This window comes from Notolepis coatsorum (genome assembly GCF_963971535.1).
Source record: "Notolepis coatsorum genome assembly, chromosome: 12".
Lineage (NCBI taxonomy): Eukaryota > Metazoa > Chordata > Actinopteri > Aulopiformes > Paralepididae > Notolepis > Notolepis coatsorum.
In genome coordinates, this window is record NC_140176.1 from 88,439,823 (window position 1) to 88,462,007 (window position 22,185).

The 22,185-nt window shown below is 41.4% G+C and overlaps 1 protein-coding gene across 2 annotated transcripts in view; it reads left to right on the forward strand.

The window, feature by feature from the left end:
* Positions 1–8,440, forward strand: part of LOC311238225 (heat shock 70 kDa protein-like) — a 48,314-nt gene extending 39,874 nt beyond the window's left edge. For both annotated transcript variants that reach the window (XM_084326249.1, XM_084326248.1), the window contains one exon: positions 5,542–8,440. In XM_084326249.1, coding sequence (XP_084182375.1) covers positions 5,565–7,427 — 1,863 coding nt within the window. In that variant the 5' untranslated portion in view covers positions 5,542–5,564 and the 3' untranslated portion in view covers positions 7,428–8,440. The remainder of the gene's footprint in view (positions 1–5,541) is intronic.
* The last annotated feature ends 13,745 nt before the right edge of the window (positions 8,441–22,185 follow it).

Sequence of the window (22,185 nt, forward strand, 5' to 3'; positions counted from 1 at the left end):
CACGACGTCTCCCAGTGAGAACATAGGAAATCCTCCCGTGGGATTATAGAGAGCGAAGACGATGTCTCACCAGGAGCGCGGCAGTTGATGGTAGCATACAGAACGACCTGGCAATGAGTGGAAGGCAGTCAGCAATCCTTATGCTCTCCACGAGCTAATTGCCAACCACTCTCAGGTGCGTGAAACTGATTGTTCGGCACGCCCCCTCGTTGGGAAGCGTGCAGAGTTCCACCAGCCCTCACAGTAGTTACATTATTATTACAAATTTAGTATGTATTTATTCTTGACCAAAACACAGTTAATTATTACGTCATGTTGTTCGTCATTACGATGTAGAGCTGTAGTCACGGGGGTCACGCATTGGCAACGTGCTGATAATGAATGGCTGGCATATCTAGCCGACATCTTTGACCGCCTGTATAATTACCAGAGAATACAGGGATGACCAATAGAAGGCTATTAGTTTGTTTCATTTACATTAAAAAACTTTATTATCCCTGAGGGGAAATAGCATTGAAAGTGCACGGGACATTTGAAAATATTGATGAGAACAACAAAGATAACTACTAAAATTACAAGACAACGAGAGAAAAAGAGGTAGCACTTTATAATAACACCCTGTTATAATACATGTATACGATATTTGTAGATAATGAACTAATCATGAACAAACCATTTATATACATGCATAAATGATTAATAAACATCTATAACTATATTTGTATAACATTTACAAAGTATTTATAACGCATTAGTGGATAATGAACTAATCATGAACAAACCATTTATATACATTCATAAATGATTATTAAATCATTTATAACTATATTTGTATAACATTTACAGATTAGTTCTACATTATTTATAACTCATTATCAACATTGTTTGTACTTGATTTGTTCATCATTAAATAATGTTGTTTAATGTGTAGTAACACATTTGTAGATGCTTTGAAAAATGGGTATGAAAAAACGACTATACTGTATCTCCATTAATTTTTCATGTTCAACAAATGATTTGTTAAGACTTTCATAAAACATCTATAAATCATTTGCAGATGCTATTGTGGGGGCCAATCTGAAGTGAAGCCTATTCATCATTAACAAATGTCTAATACAGTTAATTATTTGTTTACTTTTTCATCACAGCTTTCAGATACACCCTTCTTTGTGACATCAAACAGTGACAGAATTAGGACTAAAGATTAGGGATGTCCCGATCGCCTTTTTTTGCTTCCGATCCGATCCCGAGCATGTGATTTTAAATATCTATCGATCCGATCGTTTCCGATCCGATCTTTCACATTAGTAATCAATTTTGACGCATTTTTGTCAGAAACTAGAGCGAGACAAGCCCATCTGTTGCCTATAATAGTCCGGGGCGCGAGAGCGGAGGCTTTTATTATTACATTCACCCTGAGAAATGTGCTTCTGCTTCATATGAGAAATATTAAAAGTTTCAATATATGTTTGCACATTAGGATACATTCAGTGTTCGACTTACGTAATGGTCCATTCTGGTCTGAAACGGCGACGATAAACCTCAGTCACGTAACGTTATCCTCCAGGTGAAAATTTAGTCTGAAAACTTCGCCTCCAGCCTGCTGCTTCATGAATTTTTCCTCCACGCGGAATCTCCTCCTTGCAAACATTGCAACTGGCTTGACTTTATATTTTAAAATGCTTAGTTCCAAACCTCTGACATTAAGTCTAGCTGCTCAAGTCAGTGGATATTAACTGTGTTTCGGGAGCGACGTGTTGTTGTTGTGGTCGCGTGTAGCGTGTAGCGTCTTAATTAAAGGGAATGTTTGTTGCAACGGTGAAAATTAAAGGGGAATGTGTTTGTTGTGGATAATTATTCTGCTCTGTGTGACAATAAATACATTAATGATGATATATTATATGTAATTTAAAACCAAAACTAAGGCCTCCGTATGAGTTTAAGACGTGGACATGGTCATGTTTGTTGAATAAAAATTTTCTTTTTTTGACTGCCGATTTTTATTATAATTTTTTCCCGATCCCCGATACTCTGAAAAGCACGTGATCGACGCCGATTCCGATCACGTGATCGGATCGGGACATCCCTACTAAAGATAAATGCAATTGTATTAACATATAAAATACATGTGCATGACATATAGGGTAACTTGGGGGGGCTCTAGGACCCAGGAGTACCCTGGCCAGGTAGAGTATCTAGAGATGAGATGAGATATTATCGGCGCCTATACAGACTGAAAATACAAATAATTATTACCCTTGTGTGTCGTGTCATCATCACATACCGCAATATACTGAGCACACATTAGGAACAAATGTAACGTTAGCGCCCACCACATCAAGTACGTCTACACAACATATAAGAGTTGTTTGTAGGTCGGAAATGGTGGAATAGATTTACCAACAAAAAAGGTGTTTAAACTGCTCATACCTTATTAAAAGCGTGGGGCAGGAGCAGCACGGATAACTTAGTTCTGCATGTATCGTGCTTCCATTCAAACAGACGGCAACACACGTGAAATCAAGTCTCACTCTCGTGAGACTTCCTCTCTAGATACTCTACCTGTTCAGGGTACTCCTGGGTCCTAGTGCCCCCCCACGTTACACTATATGTCATGCACATGTATTTTATATGTTAATACAATTGCATTTATCGTTAGTCCTAATTCTGTCACTGTTTGATGTCACAAAGAAGGGTGTATCCGAAAGCTGTCTACAACATTTGTAACATGTGATGAAAAAGTAAACAAATAATTAACTGTATTAGACATTTGTTAATGATGAATAGGCTTCACTTCAGATTGGCCCCCACAATAGCATCTGCAAATGATTTATAGATGTTTTATGAATGTCTTAACAAATCATTTGTTGAACATGAAAAATAAATGGAAATACAGTATAGTCGTTTTTTCATATCCATTTTTCAAAGCATCTACAAATGTGTTACTACACATTAAACAACATTATTTAATGATGAACAAATCAAGTACAAACAATGTTGATAATGAGTTATAAATAATGTAGAACTAATCTGTAAATGTTATACAAATATAGTTATAAATGATTTAATAATCATTTATGAATGTATATAAATGGTTTGTTCATGATTAGTTCATTATCTACAAATACCTTATAAATGTATTATAACAGGGTGTTATTATAAAGTGCTACCGAAAAAGACAATAGAATCAAATGTAATCGGAATACAAATGATGGCGAGGGAAAAGCTACGTGTCCTAGCAGTTCAGTTCACATGACTGTTATACATTATACAGATGTCTACAGACATCACCAGATAAAATGTAAGATAAAATATGTCCCTTTTTTTTTTTTTTTTTTTTATTATTATTGTAAAACAAAAATTATTAAAAGTCAGTACTCAACACACAATGCATAATGAAACCAACAATCAAGGTGGCTAAAATGACATGCAAGTACAGAAACAGAAAACAAAAAAAAATTCTATAATAATATTTTACCGTATACAGTGTATATCCAACGAAATTACCAATTATACAAATGCCTTATACAGGATATACCCCTAATACCTATTTTCTAAAACCCTACACACATATGCTCCAGCTCGAACCCCCCCCTCCCGGACCCCTCCTTGGATAGTACCTCCATTATCCCTCACTCCTAACCAGACACTACCATTATAAGCTAGCTTTTATTCTCTCCACCACTTCTAACCACATTGACATTTTGGATTCGTTGAGGCCCAGAATTCTTGCTGGAGATATTTCTTGATAAATCACATCGAGATATGTAAGAAACCAAACCTTCCGGCAAATTTTTTCTGGTTGAAACCAGCGTGATGCGATCAGTTTTTTTAGCTACTGTGATACCCGATAAAACCAATCTCTTTAGCTGTGGATTTACTGCAAACTCAAAAACATCATTCAATAGTAATACAGAGGGGTGTACTGGTATATTCCAAGATACGAGTTTTGATAATTGATGGGTCACATCTTTCCAGAATGCCTTAACTGGTGGGCAGTCCCAATACATGTGCATAAATGTCCCTTCGTCTCCATTTGTACATTGGGAGCATTTTGAGTCTTGTTTAAGGCCCATTCTGTTCAGTCTTATAGGAGTCAAGTATGTCCTGTGAATATAGTTAAGATTGATTTGTTGATGGTCCGGGTTCCTTGATGTAAGACGGACATTTGCCCATGCTTCTTGCCAATCAAAGTCACTTTCCAGGTCTGGTATATCCCTCCTCCAGACAGAGTCTAGTTGGAGGGTTTCATACGAGGACGTTAGTAATTGATAATAAAAACCTGATACAAAACCTCTCGATGTTTCTCTTTCATAGAAGAATTTGTGGTATCTGTGGTGTTCAACTGGTATGTCTAATGGAACACTGTGAGACCTCAAACATAGGCGTAACTGTATGTAAAAAAGCCATGTGGACTCGGTGAGGTTAAACTTTGTGCATATTTCTCCATAACTACAAAAACCCTGGTTATTAAAAATATCCCCTAATGAGTGTATGCCTTGCTCTTCCCATATAGGGAATCTTATAGGACGTTTTTCAATTAAGAGTGCATTGTTATTGAATAAGGGAGTGTGATTATGCCATTCTTGTGGGTTAGGATATTTTTTTTGTGTTTCACGCCATATCCGGATTGCATGGGTAATTATGGGGCCAAATTTCCGCTCACAGTGCTTGATTGGTAGTTTAGTGTGTGCTATGTCCTTCAGTCTATGTGGGGCTACTATGTTTTCTTCCAATTTTCTCCAGGATACCAATGCCTGGGGATCAAACCATATTGTCAATGGTCTTAATGTGTATGCCTTAAAATATTGGCAAAAATCTGGAACTGCCATGCCACCGTCTGCTTTATTTCTCTGTGCGGTGGATCTTTTTATGCGAGGTGGTTTGTTATTCCAAATAAATTTGTATGTGGAGGAGTGTAATCTTTTCCAGTAACCCTCTGGAGGGGGTAACGGTAGCATTGAACTGATGAAGTTGATTCTAGGTAGTACATCCATCTTAACTATTGATACCCTTGCCTGTACTGAGTTTTTAAGTTTTGCCCACCTGTCCAGGTCGTCTTTGATTTTGTTCTGTATTTTTGTGTAATTGTGCTTCACCGTTTGTCTTATGGTGGGAAATATTTCCACACCCAAGCATCTAAAATGTTTTACCATGGGTATCTCACCTGGGAGGGTTGTATCTTTTTTTGCATGGGTGTTAAGTGGAAGGAAAGCCGACTTCGGCCAATTTATTTTAAATCCTGATAAATCACCAAAGTTCTCTATCAACTTGAGTAGATGAGGCAATGTGGTGTTGGGGCTTTGCATGAACAATATTACGTTGTCCGCATATAAACTAATTTTATGTTGTGTGCCCTTGATTACGATTGGTTCTATGGATTGGGATTGTCTTATATATTGTGCTAAAGGCTCTAATGATAGATCGAATAGTCCGGGACTAATATGTCCCTATTTCTATTCATCAAACATTTATGCTCTTAACAGGATTATGTAATGACCAACTGTGTATCAGGTTTTAATCCTCGCCCTTTATTTCTAGGCACCAAACTGTGAACAACCAAGATGTCTGCAGCTAAAGGTGTGGCTATTGGTATTGACCTGGGCACCACCTACTCCTGCGTGGCAGTTTTCCAGCATGGAAAAGTAGAAATAATTGCCAACGACCAGGGCAACAGGACGACCCCCAGCTATGTGGCCTTTACAGACACTGAGAGGCTCATTGGAGATGCGGCCAAAAACCAGGTGGCCATGAACCCCATCAACACTGTGTTTGATGCCAAGCGACTGATTGGCCGAAAGATTGACGACCCTGTGGTGCAGTCCGACATGAAGCATTGGCCCTTTAAGGTGGTGAGTGATGGAGGAAAGCCCAAAGTTGAGGTGGAATACAAGGGGGAGAACAAATCCTTCTACCCTGAGGAGATCTCTTCCATGGTCCTGGTAAAGATGAAAGAGATTGCGGAGGCCTACCTTGGGCAGAAGGTGTCCAAAGCGGTCATCACGGTTCCAGCTTACTTCAACGACTCCCAGAGGCAGGCCACTAAGGACGCCGGTGTAATTGCAGGGCTGAACGTACTGAGAATAATCAATGAGCCATCAGCAGCTGCCCTCGCTTATGGTATGGACAAAGACATTTCAGGAGTATGCAATGTCCTGATATTTGACCTGGGCGGGGGGACATTTGATGTGTCTATTCTGAAGATTGAGGACGGTATCTTTGAGGTGAAGGCCACAGCTGGAGACACCCACCTGGGTGGAGAAGACTTTGACAACCGCATGGTCAACCACTTTGTGGAGGAGTTTAAAAGGAAAAACAAGAAGGACATCAGCCAAGACAAGAGAGCCTTGAGAAGGTTGCGCACAGCTTGTGAGAGGGCCAAGAGGACCTTGTCCTTCAGCACCCAGGCCAGCATTGAGATTGATTCTCTGTTTGAGGGCATGGACTTCTACACTTCCATCACTAGGGCTCGCTTTGAGGAGATGTGCTCTGACCTCTTCAGGGGAACATTAGAAACCGTGGAGAAATCTCTGAGGGATTCCAAGATGGACAAGGCACAGATCCATGACATTGTCCTGGTTGGAGGCTCAACCCGAATTCCCAAAGTCCAGAAACTCCTGCAGGATCTATTCCACAGCAGGGAGCTGAACAAGAGCATCAACCCAGATGAAGTGGTGGCCTATGGTGCTGCCGTCCAGGCTGCTATTCTCACCGGTGACACCTCTGCCAACATCCAGGACCTGCTGCTGCTGGACGTGGCTCCTCTGTCCCTCGGTATTGAGAACGCTGGAGGAATCATGACGGTCCTCATTAAGCGCAACACGACCATCCCCACGGCTACACAAACCCAGACCTTCACCCCCAACGCTGACAACCACACCGGGTTTCTAATCCAGGTGTACGAAGGGGAAAGAGCCATGACCAAGGACAACAATGTGCTGGGCAAGTTTGAGCTCTCAGGAATCCCACCTGCTCCGAGAGGGGTTCCTCAGATTGTGGTCAGCTTTTACATCGACACCAACGGCCTTTTGAACGTGTCCGCGGCGGACAAGAGCACCGGCAAAGAATACAAAATCACCATCACCAACGATAAGGGCAGGCTCAGCAAAGAAGAGATTGAGAGGATGGTGCAGGATGCAGACAAATTCAAAGCCGAGGATGAGTCGCAGAGAGAGAAGATCGCCGGCAAGAACTCTGTGGAATCCTACGCCTTCAACATGAAGAGCTGCATGGAGGATGAGAACATGAAGGGGAAAATCAGTGAGGAGGACCAGAAGACGGTTATTGACAAGTGTGATCAGGCCATAGCCTGGCTGGAGAGCAACCAGTTGGCTGAAAAAGAGGAGTACCAACATCAACTGAAAGAGCTGGAGAAAGTGTGCAACCCCATCATCACCAATTTCTTTTTTAGTTTATTTAAACGCTAAGGCGTCAGCTAGTCTTCCTGGGGTCCAACAACATACATAGACACAAGATAACATACACCTAGCTCTAGCTAGCATATATCACAAAGACAATTAATCATAAAATAGAGTAAAAACATGTATCATAGACAAAAATAAATGTAAAACAGGAGATGAAAAAACAAGAGATAAAATCCAGTTATACCTAAATAAAAGAATGCATCAGGGTGTGCATGTATTCCAGCTGTGCTGAATACAAAATGTTATTGTGTGTGCAAGTGTAAATAGTGTTTAAGATTTCTTTTAAAACTAGCCTTTTCTTTGATGTTCCTAACATCGCTGGGAAGACAGTTCCAGGATACTATCGCCCTATAAAATACTGCCCTTTTCATAAAATTAGACTTGGGTAGAGGTAAATTAATCAATCCACCTCTTGCCCCTTTGGTTGAATGTGTGTGAGTACTTGCGCTGTACACAATGCAATTATAAAGGAACTTTGGTGTTTGAGTAACTCTATGAAAATATGTAATTAAGTTAGCAGATAATCTTACCTTAACACTGAGCCATTAGAGACGTGCATGCATGTCAACTACACTAGCCCTAGGTGAGCAGCCTAGGACCAGTCTAGCTGCCTTGTTTTGATACTTGTAGTTTTCTGAGTAGACCATTGGATGCAGATGACCATACTACAGAGCAGTAGTCTAAATGACATAAAACCATAGAGCACACAACTTGACGAAACAGCACTGATGTGAGATAAGGTGAGCACAAGTTGTAACAGGGAGGAATGCCTGCAGGGGGCTGTGGAGCTCAGGCACGAGCCAGCTCAGCCAGCTCAGCCGACACCCAGGGACCAATTTGGACCATTGAGGAGGTGGTTGACTAAAGTGTAAATGAACTCTTACGAAAACTTGCCTATGAAGTTAGGACCTTTACTATATAGCTAGCAGGACATATCTAATTATATCTGTATAATTCCCTTTATTTTTTATTTTTTTTTGGTCTTTGTTGAAATCTTTGTTCAATTCTTTTTCTTCTCAGGCCTATGACAGGGTGGGTTGGGGGGGGGTACTATTATTATTATTATTATTATTATTATTATTATTGCAGGGGTTAGGGGGTAGGATTTTTTATTTTAAATGAGGCAAGGGGCAAGCCAATGCGTGTAATTGGCAAATAATTTAAATTTATGTTTTATGTGCATTGTATGCCTGTACCTGTGCCTTTTCTTCCAAAAAAAAAATAAAAAATAAAGAAAAAAAAAAAAAAAATTGCCTATGATCCATGTCATTTATATTCTTGTACTTAATGTTTTAATACGTGCGTTGCTGGACATTTGCAATAAAATCATTCAGATTCCTGAAATTAAAATGTCCGTGTTTTTATGTTCAAAACATATATCCCTCCTGTCATTGTAAGTGAAAGTACAGATGAGTTAAATTTCAGTGGCTTTTTCATGTCCCAATTTCCCTATTGACATCCATTAAGAACACATTTGTGCCCAAAGGATGAGCTCTCAATAAAGAAAGCTGAAACCTGTGCCCATTTTCAAAAAAAGAGTTAAAAATATATATATATTGTTTTGGAACTACAAACCATAATGAACAAAAGTCACTGAAATTGCATCTATCTGGTCATTTGGATCCTTAGGTACTGGACAAAATAAAGTCAGCTGTGTTCGAGTATGCTGATGGAGTCCACTTTACAATTTTCAAATATAGTATACACTTTATTAAAGATGTACATTTTTTTGTACAATTACTTTTGGTCCCCTAAAATGGAACCATATATAAAAACTACAATTCCTACACAGTTCACTTGATAAAGATGTAAATATTGTCAGAATAAATGTTAAAGTCGCCACTTGAGCCTCAGTCTTTGTTTCATTTCAAATCAAATGCACAGACAAAAATACAACAAATGTTTCACTGAAACACTGCAACATTATGGGAAATCCAGAATCTGACTAGAAAATGGATACCAATTTCCCCTCTGCATTCAGTAGAAAGCTATCCAGCTGCAAGTTAGCCTAGTTTAGCACAAATTAATGAAAGTTGATATGGATATTATAAGCTTGCAGTCAGGATATCTTTCTACTGATGTCATAGTCACAGCACAAGCGTACTTCACTCCCCCTCCTTTTCCCCTCACGTTCACCACATACTCCTCTTCATCCCCCTTTCCATCCACCACGCACTCCTCCTCATCCTCTCTTCCTCCACGGAAGCCTCACACCCTTATATGGCCAGCATCCCTTCACTTCCCGTCACCCAGCCCAGCTGCACCTCATCCCTCTGATTCACACGCTGTCAGGCACCTCACTCCTCACAGCTGCTCCATTCTCCTCTCCTGTGTTCAGCAATTCGGCTGTGTTCCTAAACCCACTTCTCACAACTGAACACACAGAGAATATTGGTATCTATTTTCTATATTAGATTCAAATGTATTGTCATTATACAGCACAAGTACAGTACAATGAAAATAATTTTGGCATCCAACCAATGTGCAAATGTACGGTAAAGTGCAATAGTAATACAGAATGTACAGGTGAATAAACTTGGTATAAAATATATAAATTAGTACTACTGGGTGTAGTGCTAATCAGATGTATGTATATGTACATATACAACCAATATGTAGAGTGATACAGGCATAAAGTTATGGTCGTAATACTGGCCAGCAGGGTAACTAGTAAGAGTATAAGGGATATGTAGAGGTAAACGGTACTCTACCCCCCCCCTCCCCCCTCACAGTGAGCTGTGGTGTTCCACAAGGAAGCATACAAGGACAGCTACTGTTCCTAATTTATGCAAATAACATGTCGTCAGCTTGTGACTGCAACTTGTTCTTGTTCGCGGACGACTCAGCCCTGCTGGTCTCTGACAAGAACAAGTTACAGGTTGAAAAAACCCTCAGCTCGGAACTAGGCAGAATATGCATATAACAAACTATCATTACACATGGGCAAAACAGAGTCCATTCTCTTCGGTTCAAATAACAAACTCAGCAAGACCAACGGCTTCTCAGTTACAGTGGGTGACAATATTGTCACAAGGAAAGATGAAATTACCTACCTGGGTTCCATCCTAGAGGCTAATCTTTCCTGTGACAAAATGGCATCCAATGTAATAAAAAAAGTCAACCAACAAACCGGATCTCCTCTCTGGTAAACAAGAATACCCTGAAGACTCTGGCAGGAGCACTCATTCAAGGGTACTACGACAATGCTTTCACCTCATGGTACCAAAGCACCTCAAAGGCGCTAAAAACAAAATTACAAACATCTCAAAACAAACTGGTCAGACTACTGCTTGACCTTACTCCTAGAACCCACCTCACCCCTGCCCACTTTGACAACCTAGGATGGCTTAGAGTAGACGACAGAGTACAGCAACTTGTAATGGGCCTGGTCTACAAGATACACTACACGACCAAGGTACCCATGTACATGTCAAAATACTTCCCAAAGGTCAGTGAATACCACGATCACAACACCAGAGGGAGCTCCACAAATCATGTTAAACCCAGATTTGGCTCAAACAAGGGACTAAACACGTTTCGCAATTATGCCACATCAATGTGGAACGCCCTACCCAAAGCTGTAAAGGAATGTGAATCACTACCCACTTTCAAAACCACTCTCAAAGAACACCTACGGGAGACTGCAATTCGAAACTGGCCCCTGTAAATGTCCTAACTCAACCCCCTCCAATGTACAGTAAATGACCAAGTATGGTTTTGTCAATATTCCAATGTACAGTTTTGCTTGTACAGTTGTACAGTGTTCCCCACCCACCCCTCCTACCCACCCCCCCCACCCCCCCACCCAATCACCTCCAATGTACAGCCCCCCCCCCCCCCCACCCATCCACCCAACCCCACCCCACCTACCCAACCTCCTCCAATGTACAGTTTCTACGTCAAATGTATATACTCTCTTTTCTGGACTCTTTTTGTATCACAAACAGTACTGTATTTGCAAATCTGGTATGTCATAAATGTATAGATGTAGCAGTACTGTCTATCTGTATGTCATGTATGTCATATATGTCCTGATGAATTGAAAATGGGGGACCCTGATGTAAACAAGACGAAAGTCTTTCTCTGGTCTGCATCCCCTTAACAATTGTGTGTATTGAGCTGTACTGTATTGTACCCATTCTGCAATCTGTTAATAAAGTTTTCAATCAATCAATCAATCAATCAATCAATAGATATAGATATATCTACAGATATGCAAAAGTATATGTACAGACAGGTCGATAGATATATATATACAGTAAGAATAGATATATATGTATATACTGTACAGCATTATTACATGCTATTATACAGTTATAGGCCGGTGTATAAATAGGTATATAGGAGGATTATATGCAGGTATCTTCAGACAGATATGGATATGTATATAATATATATATGTGGTAAATATAATGTATATATGCGGTGTATATATAGCACTGTTGTGCATGCTATCATACAGAGTATGGGTATACTATTGTGGTGGGTAGTTAAGATTATTATGATGTAGGGCAGTTGTAGACCGTGAAAGCACTAGGTATAAATTGAGTAGGCAACAGAGTTCAGAGTCGTACAGTATGGGTAACAATAGGCAACAGAGTTCAGAGTCGTACAGTATGGGTAACAATACTGCCCTGTCAAGGCAGACCGCAGTAACTTCAAAAAAGTGAAACTGAGAAAAATGGCTTTAAAGTTTTTTGACTTGCCATCCAAAATGTGTTATAGGTAGATAGATGATAGTACCCAGATTTAACATGTATTAATGAAGTAATCTTTAGGCATACAAAAATATGACATAATTATTTGAATGAACCCCCAAAAAGCAGATACTGCACTCTGCTGCACAGTTCCCTTAAATAATTATACAGGTAATGTACAGGCAAAGTGCAGTAACTTCAAATACAATGTTGTTTTCCCTCCAGCTTTCATAACTTAACCTAGCCATTTTATTTGGATCATCATCATTCCAATATATTCATGTGTTAAATTTCATTTTTTGGTTTTTGAGTGTGATTTTGTAGTTACTGCAGTTTTTAAAACCCCATATCTCCAAAACTGAGCGACATTAACATCTGAAACTTGGTCACAAGATAAAACATTTATTGACAAGTTCAATCTCACTCATAACTCAATTCTGACTTTTTTTGAGTTACTGCGGTCTGCCTTGACAGGGCAGAATAGGCACCAGAGTTCAGAGGCGTACAGTATGGGTAACAATAGGCAACAGAGTTCAGAGTCGTACAGTATGGGTAACAATAGGCAACAGAGTTCAGAGTCGTACAGTATGGGTAACAATAGGCAATGGAGTCAGAGTTCAGAGTTGTCTGACCCTGGAGAAGACGGTAAGCGCATTCGCCATAATTGTGCCAGGTCCCTGGCTTCAGGCAAGCCTACTTTGATCAATTAACTTAAGGCAAGGTTACTCTGATCATTTGACCCCACCCTGTGGAGAAACCTGTGTAGTTCATGACACCGCTGACTGTAATGCACTGTAATCTGAAGAGTAGGGTGTAACTGCAGGTTGTGCAAGTGCCAAGCCTATAACGTGCCGGAAGAAGCCGCTGGTTGATTGATTGATTGCAAACTTTATTCACAGATTGCAGAATGGGTACAATAAAGTACAGCTCCATACACACAATTGTTAAGGGGATGCAGACCAAAGAAAGACTTTCGTCTTGTTTACATCAGGGTCCCCCATTTTCAATTCATCATAACATATATGACATATAGATAGACAGTAGGCCTACTGCTACATCTATACATTTATGACATACCAGATTTACAAATACAGTACTGTTTGTGATACAAAAAGAGTAAAAAATGAGAGTACATTTGACGTAGAAACTGTACATTGGAGGAGGTGGGGTGGGGGGGGGGGGGGGGGGGCTGGCCAATGTCCCCTGTCTTGCTTTATTATATTACCTTGTATTATTATTGTAAGGGGGAAAGGGCATTTTTGCTAAATTGACAAGTACTCCTACAAATGCATTGGCTTAAGCATGGCCAACATTAGACCCTTTCAGGACTGTAAGTCACGCCAACATCATTGGACGAGCTAAAGCTCTTGTGTATCTACTGAAAACACTGGTGTCGACCGATTTCTTCTGTAGTTTATTATTGCATTTACATGTTGAAATAACTATCTCTTAGAGCAATACCACTTATGTTACCGAAAAGCTGTAGTTATGTAATGCCATTAAATTTGAGACACATTTTATGCATAAATACAACCCAGTAACTGAACTATTAGTTGGGTCAAGAACCTCAATTCTGTGACCATTCTTTGGCTAAGATGTTTTGATGATTGGTTTGACTTCTATGGACCTTTTATAAAAGATTTAGCCCCCTTGTCCCTCCCGTTATGACATAACTTGTACACAGAAATCCAAGATGGCCGTGACCCAGTAGACTAGAGCAACATTTTAACTTTTAATGTCAAAACCAATTTTACCATGGTACTGCTGTACTTTAAACTGCAAGTAAAACGTTGTCTAGAGGCACTTCCTACTGTAAATGCTTTTAAAGGTATGCTACGATTAGCCCTTCATGAAACATGTAACTGTTTTACCTGATGCTATTGCTGATGTGATTATGCTCCTTGCCACTGCACAAATGGCCTTCTGTATTTACCGGTATATTTTAATTGTATGTTTTTTGTCTAATGCCCTGTTTTACTTTGAAACTTGTTGTGTGCCGTGTTGGTCAGGACTCCCTGGAATAAGAGATCTTGTATCGCAATGGGACATTCCTGGATAAATAAAGGATAAATAAAGATAAATAAATAAATACTCTCTTTGGTATTGTAACTTGAACAGGTTAAGAATGAAATCACTTTAAACATGTCATGATTACCCTGAATCAGCATTCTGCCTCACTAGATTCTGAATAATCAGATTTCAATTAATCCCCCCTCCTCCTCTGTACATCATCATCACCATTCTCCTCTTCGTCATTTTCTTTAGCTGGCCCTGGTGCAGTAGATGTGTTGGGAGAGCAGGTTGTGTGTGGCGGACAGGGCGACAGCGACCAGCTCCTAGCCATGTCCAAGTGGCGTTCTTCATTCATAGATAACATGTCATGTGAACTCGAAGAGCTCCTCTACCATCTCCTCCTCAAGGTCAAGGCTACCTCCCCACCGCGAGAGCAGCCGTCGTGCCACAGGGCTCTTCGCCACCTTGTCATACATCCAGTGGCGTCACGTGGGTAAAATAACAGAGGATGCGAGAAAAGTTTTTTTCATATTTAAGCCAAATAATATATATAATATATTTCTCCCTCCCTCGCTCTCTCTCTCCCTCTCTTTCTGAATATTACACACACACAACACATAAACAAAACACAAAAACACAAAACACAACACAAAAAAAATTATATATAATTTTTTTTTTTTTTTTATACAGTCAACATATTCGTAAATAATAGCGCTGCCCGAGGCTGGGCATGATACAGTCAACATATAGCAAGAGAGAGAGCGAGAGAGAGCTCCCGTTCTACAGTCAATATACAGTGTACAGAGAGAGAGACACATTGGAAAGAAATTGAAATGCTATTTGGCCCTAAACAGAGAGTACACAGTGGCAGAATACCTGAGCACTGTGACTGAAGATCCTTGACTAGGTACAGACTCAGTGAGCACAGCCTAGCCATCGAGAAAGGCCGCCATAGGCAGACTGTGTGTGTTAGAAAGAGAGAGAGAGAGAGAGAGAGAGCATGTGTGTTTGTCGTGTGTGTTAGAGAGAGAGCATGTATGAGAGAGATAAGCAAAGATGACCCCCTAAAGGATATTCAACTTTTAATGAAAGAACAAAACAGAAGGAAAAGATAACTTCACAAAGGCAACATGAATATACATAGATCCAAAAGGACAAAGATCAACACTTAAATCCAAAGAGAAGAGGGTCTATACCAGAGAAAACAAAGCAGCAAGGAGCCAATGGCCGACAGCTAAAGGCTAGCCAGGTAGGCTACTGACACCAGGCCACACACAGCTTTGGCCAACGGCCCAACGCTACCCAAGCTACACAAACGACCAAGACAATGAATTCACACACAGCACATGTCGTATCTCCAAATGTTGTGAAGTAACATATGTTTTGCCTGGAAAAAAACATCGTTATTAACAAAACATTCGGGAGGGGAAGGAAGGAAGAGTGGGGTAATGTCATGACATTTTCATTAATCTTACCTGCACCAAGGAACGCAGGGCGAAAGGCCGCAACACAGGTCTCCACGTTGACGAAAGGCCTCTCGCTGGCGGGACAAAAAGCTATGGCCAGAGCCTTGTCATGGTGCAGGCCCGACTACATCTTCTGTCAAAGATGATGTCGTAGTCAGAGTGCCAGAACCCCCTGCTATTCTCACGGCTAATGTCAATGGTCGTAGCACAAGCTAACAGCTAACTAGTCTCTAGGCTAACTGATAGCATCAAACGAACGTTCCCAGCCGAGCGCAGCCGGCAGCTAACGTCGTAGCTAAACAGCTAACTGGCTAACAGTTAGCTCAACCAGGCTATCGCTAACCATTAGCTAACGCAGAAGCAAGCTATGCGGCTACATACAGGTGCTGACACCAGGCCACACACCGTTAGCTACTAGTATAGTACTAGTACTACAACAGCTAGTCGGCCAGTTTAGCTCCAGAGAGAGAGAGAGAGAGAGAGAGAGATGTCCACGGCGGGAATAGAATAGAGTTAATAGAATAGGTTAATAAAAACTCACCAAACGTCCAAGAGGATGGAGACAACCGCGTGGAGTTGACGAAGTTCATCTGCCAAACGACCATCCTCTTCATCTTGGCTGTATGCGCTGTCTCTAGGTTAGCTAACGCTAGTTAGCCTTTAGCTAAGCTAGCTACTAGCCGACATCATCATGGCTATATCCCGACTGCACCATGACAAGGCTCCGGCCATTTGTCCCGCCAGCGAGAGGCCATCATTTAGGTTCTAGATTTAAATGAATGAATGGCCTGATGTCTGACATGGCAGAACATACATGTATACAGTAGCCTGTGGCTCGGCCCATCAAACACAAGCAGACCAGTACAGTATGACTCGGCGAGTCGGCGCCGCCCCATCAAACAATAACACAGTATGATATGACACGGCAGAACATATACAGTATGGCTCCACACACACACACACACACACACACACACACACACACACACACACACACACACACACACACACACACACACACACACACACACACACACACACACACACACACACACACACACACACACACACCACCCACCCAGGAACGTGTATATTTTCCCCAACGCAGTTTCACTTCTGCGTTCGGTTTACGCGGCCGTGAGGCCGAGGCGATGACGTTGTCACGTTTAGCTTTTAATGTGATTTGATTGGTCAATCGGTGGAAATGTTCTGGACTGGCCCGCCTCCAGAGCGGCAAATTTGAAGACGCTAGACTACTTGGCTGTCAGACGTCCCGTGTTAAGGCGTGGGAACCCCTTTATTAAGCTCAAATCTTATTGGCTAATAATTGGTTGTGGAGTCCACAACCATGAACCACAATGTGGACGCTAGAAAAAGACACCTCCCCCTCTGCAAATGTTCTCTATTCTGCCTGAGCTGCAGTGACTGCCAGGCCCTGTCTCTGAGTCTGACAGTGTTAGAGAGAGTGAGAAGGAGAAGAGGGAGAAAAAAAATATATATATATATAACACAGAGAAAATGAAAAATATATGAAAAATAATGATTTTTTTTAAATTATTATTGTAAACTATATAAAAAATAATTTATTTGTATTTTTTATTTTAATTTAAATGTTTTACTGTTCATATTTTTGGGGAAGCCTGGCTTCCCTTGGCTTCCAGGAATATTCGCCACTGCATACATCGACAACTTACCCTGCCATAGAAGCCTGAGTTGTCATCACAGCCTGTAATACAGTGTAGCTGCACAATGCAGCTGCTTTCTCTTGATACAGAGCATACCGGGCAGCTGTGTCGGCTGCATCAATGACAACAGGGCCACTGTAGCCTGACTCACATAGAACTGTGTAAGCAGAGAAGAAGATGGTGTCAGCCTCAGACTGGTCAAAGCTGTAGTTCTGCATTGGTTGCTGGGTTGACAAGTTGGTGCAGTGGGAGCCAACAGAGTAAACGATCTCTGTATCTACATCCTGTGCAACAAGGTCGGTCAGATAGCTGCATATTACTTTTTGGAGCTGCTCCTTGTTGCTGACACTACAGCAGTGTTTTGAACTCTTTGGCAGAGGGGAAGAGTATTGTTCAGTTCAGTTATTTTTTTATTTCGGGCTTTGGACACATAACAACGGTCATTCCATAAATCACCAAAGTTTTACCAGCATTGACCAATTTTCCGAAAAGGGCTAGGGAGAAGCACTTGTCGGGCCCTACCCCTGAAGACTTGCGTTTCATTTTTTATTTTTTTATTTTTTTAATTCACATACATACATAGTAGATACATAGTACACATTACAGTACACACATATAGTACACATTACAGTACACATTACAGTATAGGATACCTGCAGTATATAATAGTATATATAATAGTATATAGTACATAATAGTGTATACAGCACAAATATAGTTCAATATAATATAAAAATTAATTATAATATGATTATATAATGTAATATAATATAGCGTACAATACAGTATCATACGTATTTTTTTTATTTGTATATATATATTTTTTTATTAATATGCAATTAAAGCTCTTCTTCCCTTCTGTACCTATCAAAAATAGATTTTTTTAGTCTAGATTTGAATTGATTTATGTTTTCACAATATTTTAGTTCATTCTCGAGTCTAGCCCATTCCACTGGGTGGCTCCGTGGTGCGAGAACATTTGAGAAATAACCAGAAACCACGATGTTATATAATATATAACCTCGTGGTTTCTGGTTATTTCTCTAATGTTCTCACATTTCTCTAATGTTCCCGGAGCCGGCTCTGTGAAATTCCAGTCTTGACACGCGCTGAGAAGAGCAGAGACGACGTTTCTTCTCCTTTTCACCTTTCTACTACAGTAAGTAAGCTACCTTTTACTATGAATAATTGTATCTGGAATTGCAGTTTGCTCCTGTTGATTTTGTCTGTAGCCTCTAACTAGAACCGAATCTAGTCGTGGATTATTAAGGACAAAATCGAATTTATGAGTAGAGAAAGACGAATGAAAATTGCGACTATTTTATGTCCTTTGTCTACCTAGTTCGTTGCTTTGCCAGGTTGCAACCACACTAGTAATCTATACTATTTTTATTATTCTTTATTCCGCCGATTTTTGCCAGCGAACTCCTCCCAGAGCGTTCGCACCACATACACGTGAAAGGTATCAAAGGTATATCATGTATTGCATCAGCCAAACCGACCGGCTTGCTCCAACTCGAGTTGCTATTACTTCTCGGACAGTTTCACCGCACCGTTTGGCTACAAATCAACTTTAAACGGGAACATTTCGGTCCATAGGGAATGAATGGCAAATTAGAGTGTAGGAGCTGGATTTATTTTTTACCATCACCTTGGGTAAATTGCGACAGTGATCTCAATTTTGGACGTAGATATAAAAACAACACATCAAAACGATGACACGGCTGTCCCCTCGCTCACAAAAGAAAAATAAATGGAATTGGACATCTCAACTTATGACCATTTGTTTGAAAGTTATGCTCCACATAGACACCAATGCGTTCTTCACTCTAGCAAAAAACAGATTTTTTAGTGTTTCCCCCCTTGTTTCCCGATCGCCACCCAGGCCAAAATTGTCGACGGAATGACACAATATCGCACAGAACCCTTCATTGGGATCCTCAAGCGCTCACATTAAGAGGAATAAGCTTAATCTCTTATAGTTTTCTTTTAATCATCGTGAGACTGAAGGGTGCTTTAGCCCTCATTGAAATACATTGCGACCAAAGTGCATGTATTGCATCAGCCTAATTAGTGGTAAGCAGGTGTGCATGACTCAGAGGGAGCTGTCAATCAACTCAGTACAGCTGACCTGGCAATGACCTCTCAGGGAGTTAACCCTTCATGGCCCCTCTGTGTAGCAGTACTGAGTTGATTGACAGCTCCCTCTGAGTCGTAGATACTTGCGGGTTGTGGCATTGTACTCAGTAGGGATATCCTCTTTCATTGGTCGATGTTGACCACTCCCCCGATCCTTAGACTACACCCCCTTAGGCCACACCCCCTTTGCGTATCTCTTGGACCGTTTGTCGTAGCGACTTGCGGGTTGTGGCATTGTACTCAGTAGGGATATCCTCTTTCATTGGTCGATGTTGACCACTCCCCCTATCATTAGACCACACCCCCTTAGTCCACACCCCCTTTGTGTATCTATCTTAGGCCACACCCCCTTTGTGTATCTTTTGAACCGTTTGTCATAGACTTGCGGGTTGTGTCATTGTACTCAGTAGGGATATCCTCTTTCATTGGTCTTTGTTGACCACTCCCCCGATATTTAGGCCACACCCCCTTAGGCCACACCCCCTTTTTGTATCTTTTGAACCGTTTGTCGTAGAGACTTGCGGGTTGTGCCATTGTACTCAGTAGGGATATCCTCTTTCATTGGTCTATGTTGACCACGCCCCCATGGTTCGGCTCCTCCCCTTTTGTGTATATTTTGAACCGTTTGTCGTAGAGACTTGCGGGTTGTGCCATTGTACTCAGTAGGGATATCCTCTTTCATTGGTCTATGTTGACCACAGGATTTGAATCAATTAAGGCTTGCAGGTGTACTGAGTTGATTGACACCTGTATGTGCATGTGCATGACACTTAAGGAAGGTGTCAATCAACTCAGTACTGACTTCTACATTCATTGGTGGATGTTAGCCATGGCCTCTATACAATGGGTTAACCCTTTAACTATACCACTTACATTAGACACCTAAAACACCCTAGCAACCACCCATAACACCCTAGCAACCACCTATAACACCCTAGCAACCACCTAGAAACACACTAGCAACCAGCTATAATACCCTAGCAACCACCTATAACAACCTAGCAACCACCTATAACACCCTAGCAACCACCTAGAAACACCCTAGCAACCACCTAGAAATACCCTAGCAACCACCTAGAACACCCTAGCAACCGCCTAGAAATACCCTAGCAACCAGCTATAACACCCTAGCAACCACCTATAACACCCTAGCAACCACCTAGAAACACCCTAGCAACCACATATAACACCCTAGCAACCACCTAGAAACACCCTAGCAACCAGCTATAATACCCTAGCAACCACCTATAACAACCTAGCAACCACCTATAACACCCTAGCAACCACCTAGAAACACCCTAGCAACCACATATAACACCCTAGCAACCACCTAGAAACACCCTAGCAACCGCCTAGAAACACCCTAGCAACCACTTATAACACCTTAGCAACCACCTAGAAACACCCTAGCAATCAGCTATAACACCCTAGCAACCACCTATAACACCCTAGCAACCACATAAAAACACCCTAGCAACCACCTATAACACCCTAGAAACCACCTATAAACACCCTAGCAACCACCTATAACACCCTAGCAAATACCTAGAAACACCCTAGCAACCGCCTATAACACCCTAGCAACTACCTAGAAACACCCTAGCAACCAGCTATAACACCCTAGCAACCACCTATAACACCCTAGCAACCGCCTAGAAACACCCTAGCAACCACATATAACACCCTAGCAACCACCTAGAAACACCCTAGCAACCAGCTATAATACCCTAGCAACCACCTATAACAACCTAGCAACCACCTATAACACCCTAGCAACCACCTAGAAACACCCTAGCAACCACCTATAACACCCTAGCAACCACCTAGAAACACCCTAGCAACCAACTATAACACCTTAGCAACCACCTAGAAACACCCTAGCAACCACATAGAACACCCTAGCAACCACATAGAAATACCCTAGCAACCACCTAGAAACACCCTAGCAACCACCTATAACACCCTAGCAACCAGCTAGAAACACCCTAGCAACCACCTATAACACCCTAGCAACCACCTAGTAACACCCTAGTAACCACCTAGTAAGACCCTATAAACCACCTATAACACCCTAGCAACCACCTAGAAACACCCTAGCAACCACCTATAACACCCTAGCAACCACCTATAACACCCTAGCAACAACCTATAACAACCTAGCAACCACCTAAAACACCCTAGCAACCACTTAGAAATACCCTAGCAACCACATATAACACCCTAGCAACCACCTAGAAACACCCTAGCAACCGCCTAGAAACACCCTAGCAACCACTTATAACACCTTAGCAACCACCTAGAAACACCCTAGCAATCAGCTATAACACCCTAGCAACCACCTATAACACCCTAGCAACCACATAAAAACACCCTAGCAACCACCTATAACACCCTAGAAACCACCTATAAACACCCTAGCAACCACCTATAACACCCTAGCAAATACCTAGAAACACGCTAGCAACCACCTATAACACCCTAGTAACCAGCTAGAAACATCCTAGCAACCACCTATAACACCCTAGCAACCACCTAGAAACACTCTAGCAAGCACCTAGAAACACCCTAGCAACCAGCTATAACACCCTAGCAACCACCTAGAAACACCCTAGCAACCAGCTATAACACCCTAGCAACCACCTCTTTTGTGCCTTTTGAACCGTTTGTCATAGAGACTCGCGAGAGACCCTCTCCCGTTGGCCGGCGGTGCACAGACATCACCCACACTTTCACAATTTCCCCCGTGCGGAATTGTCTAGTT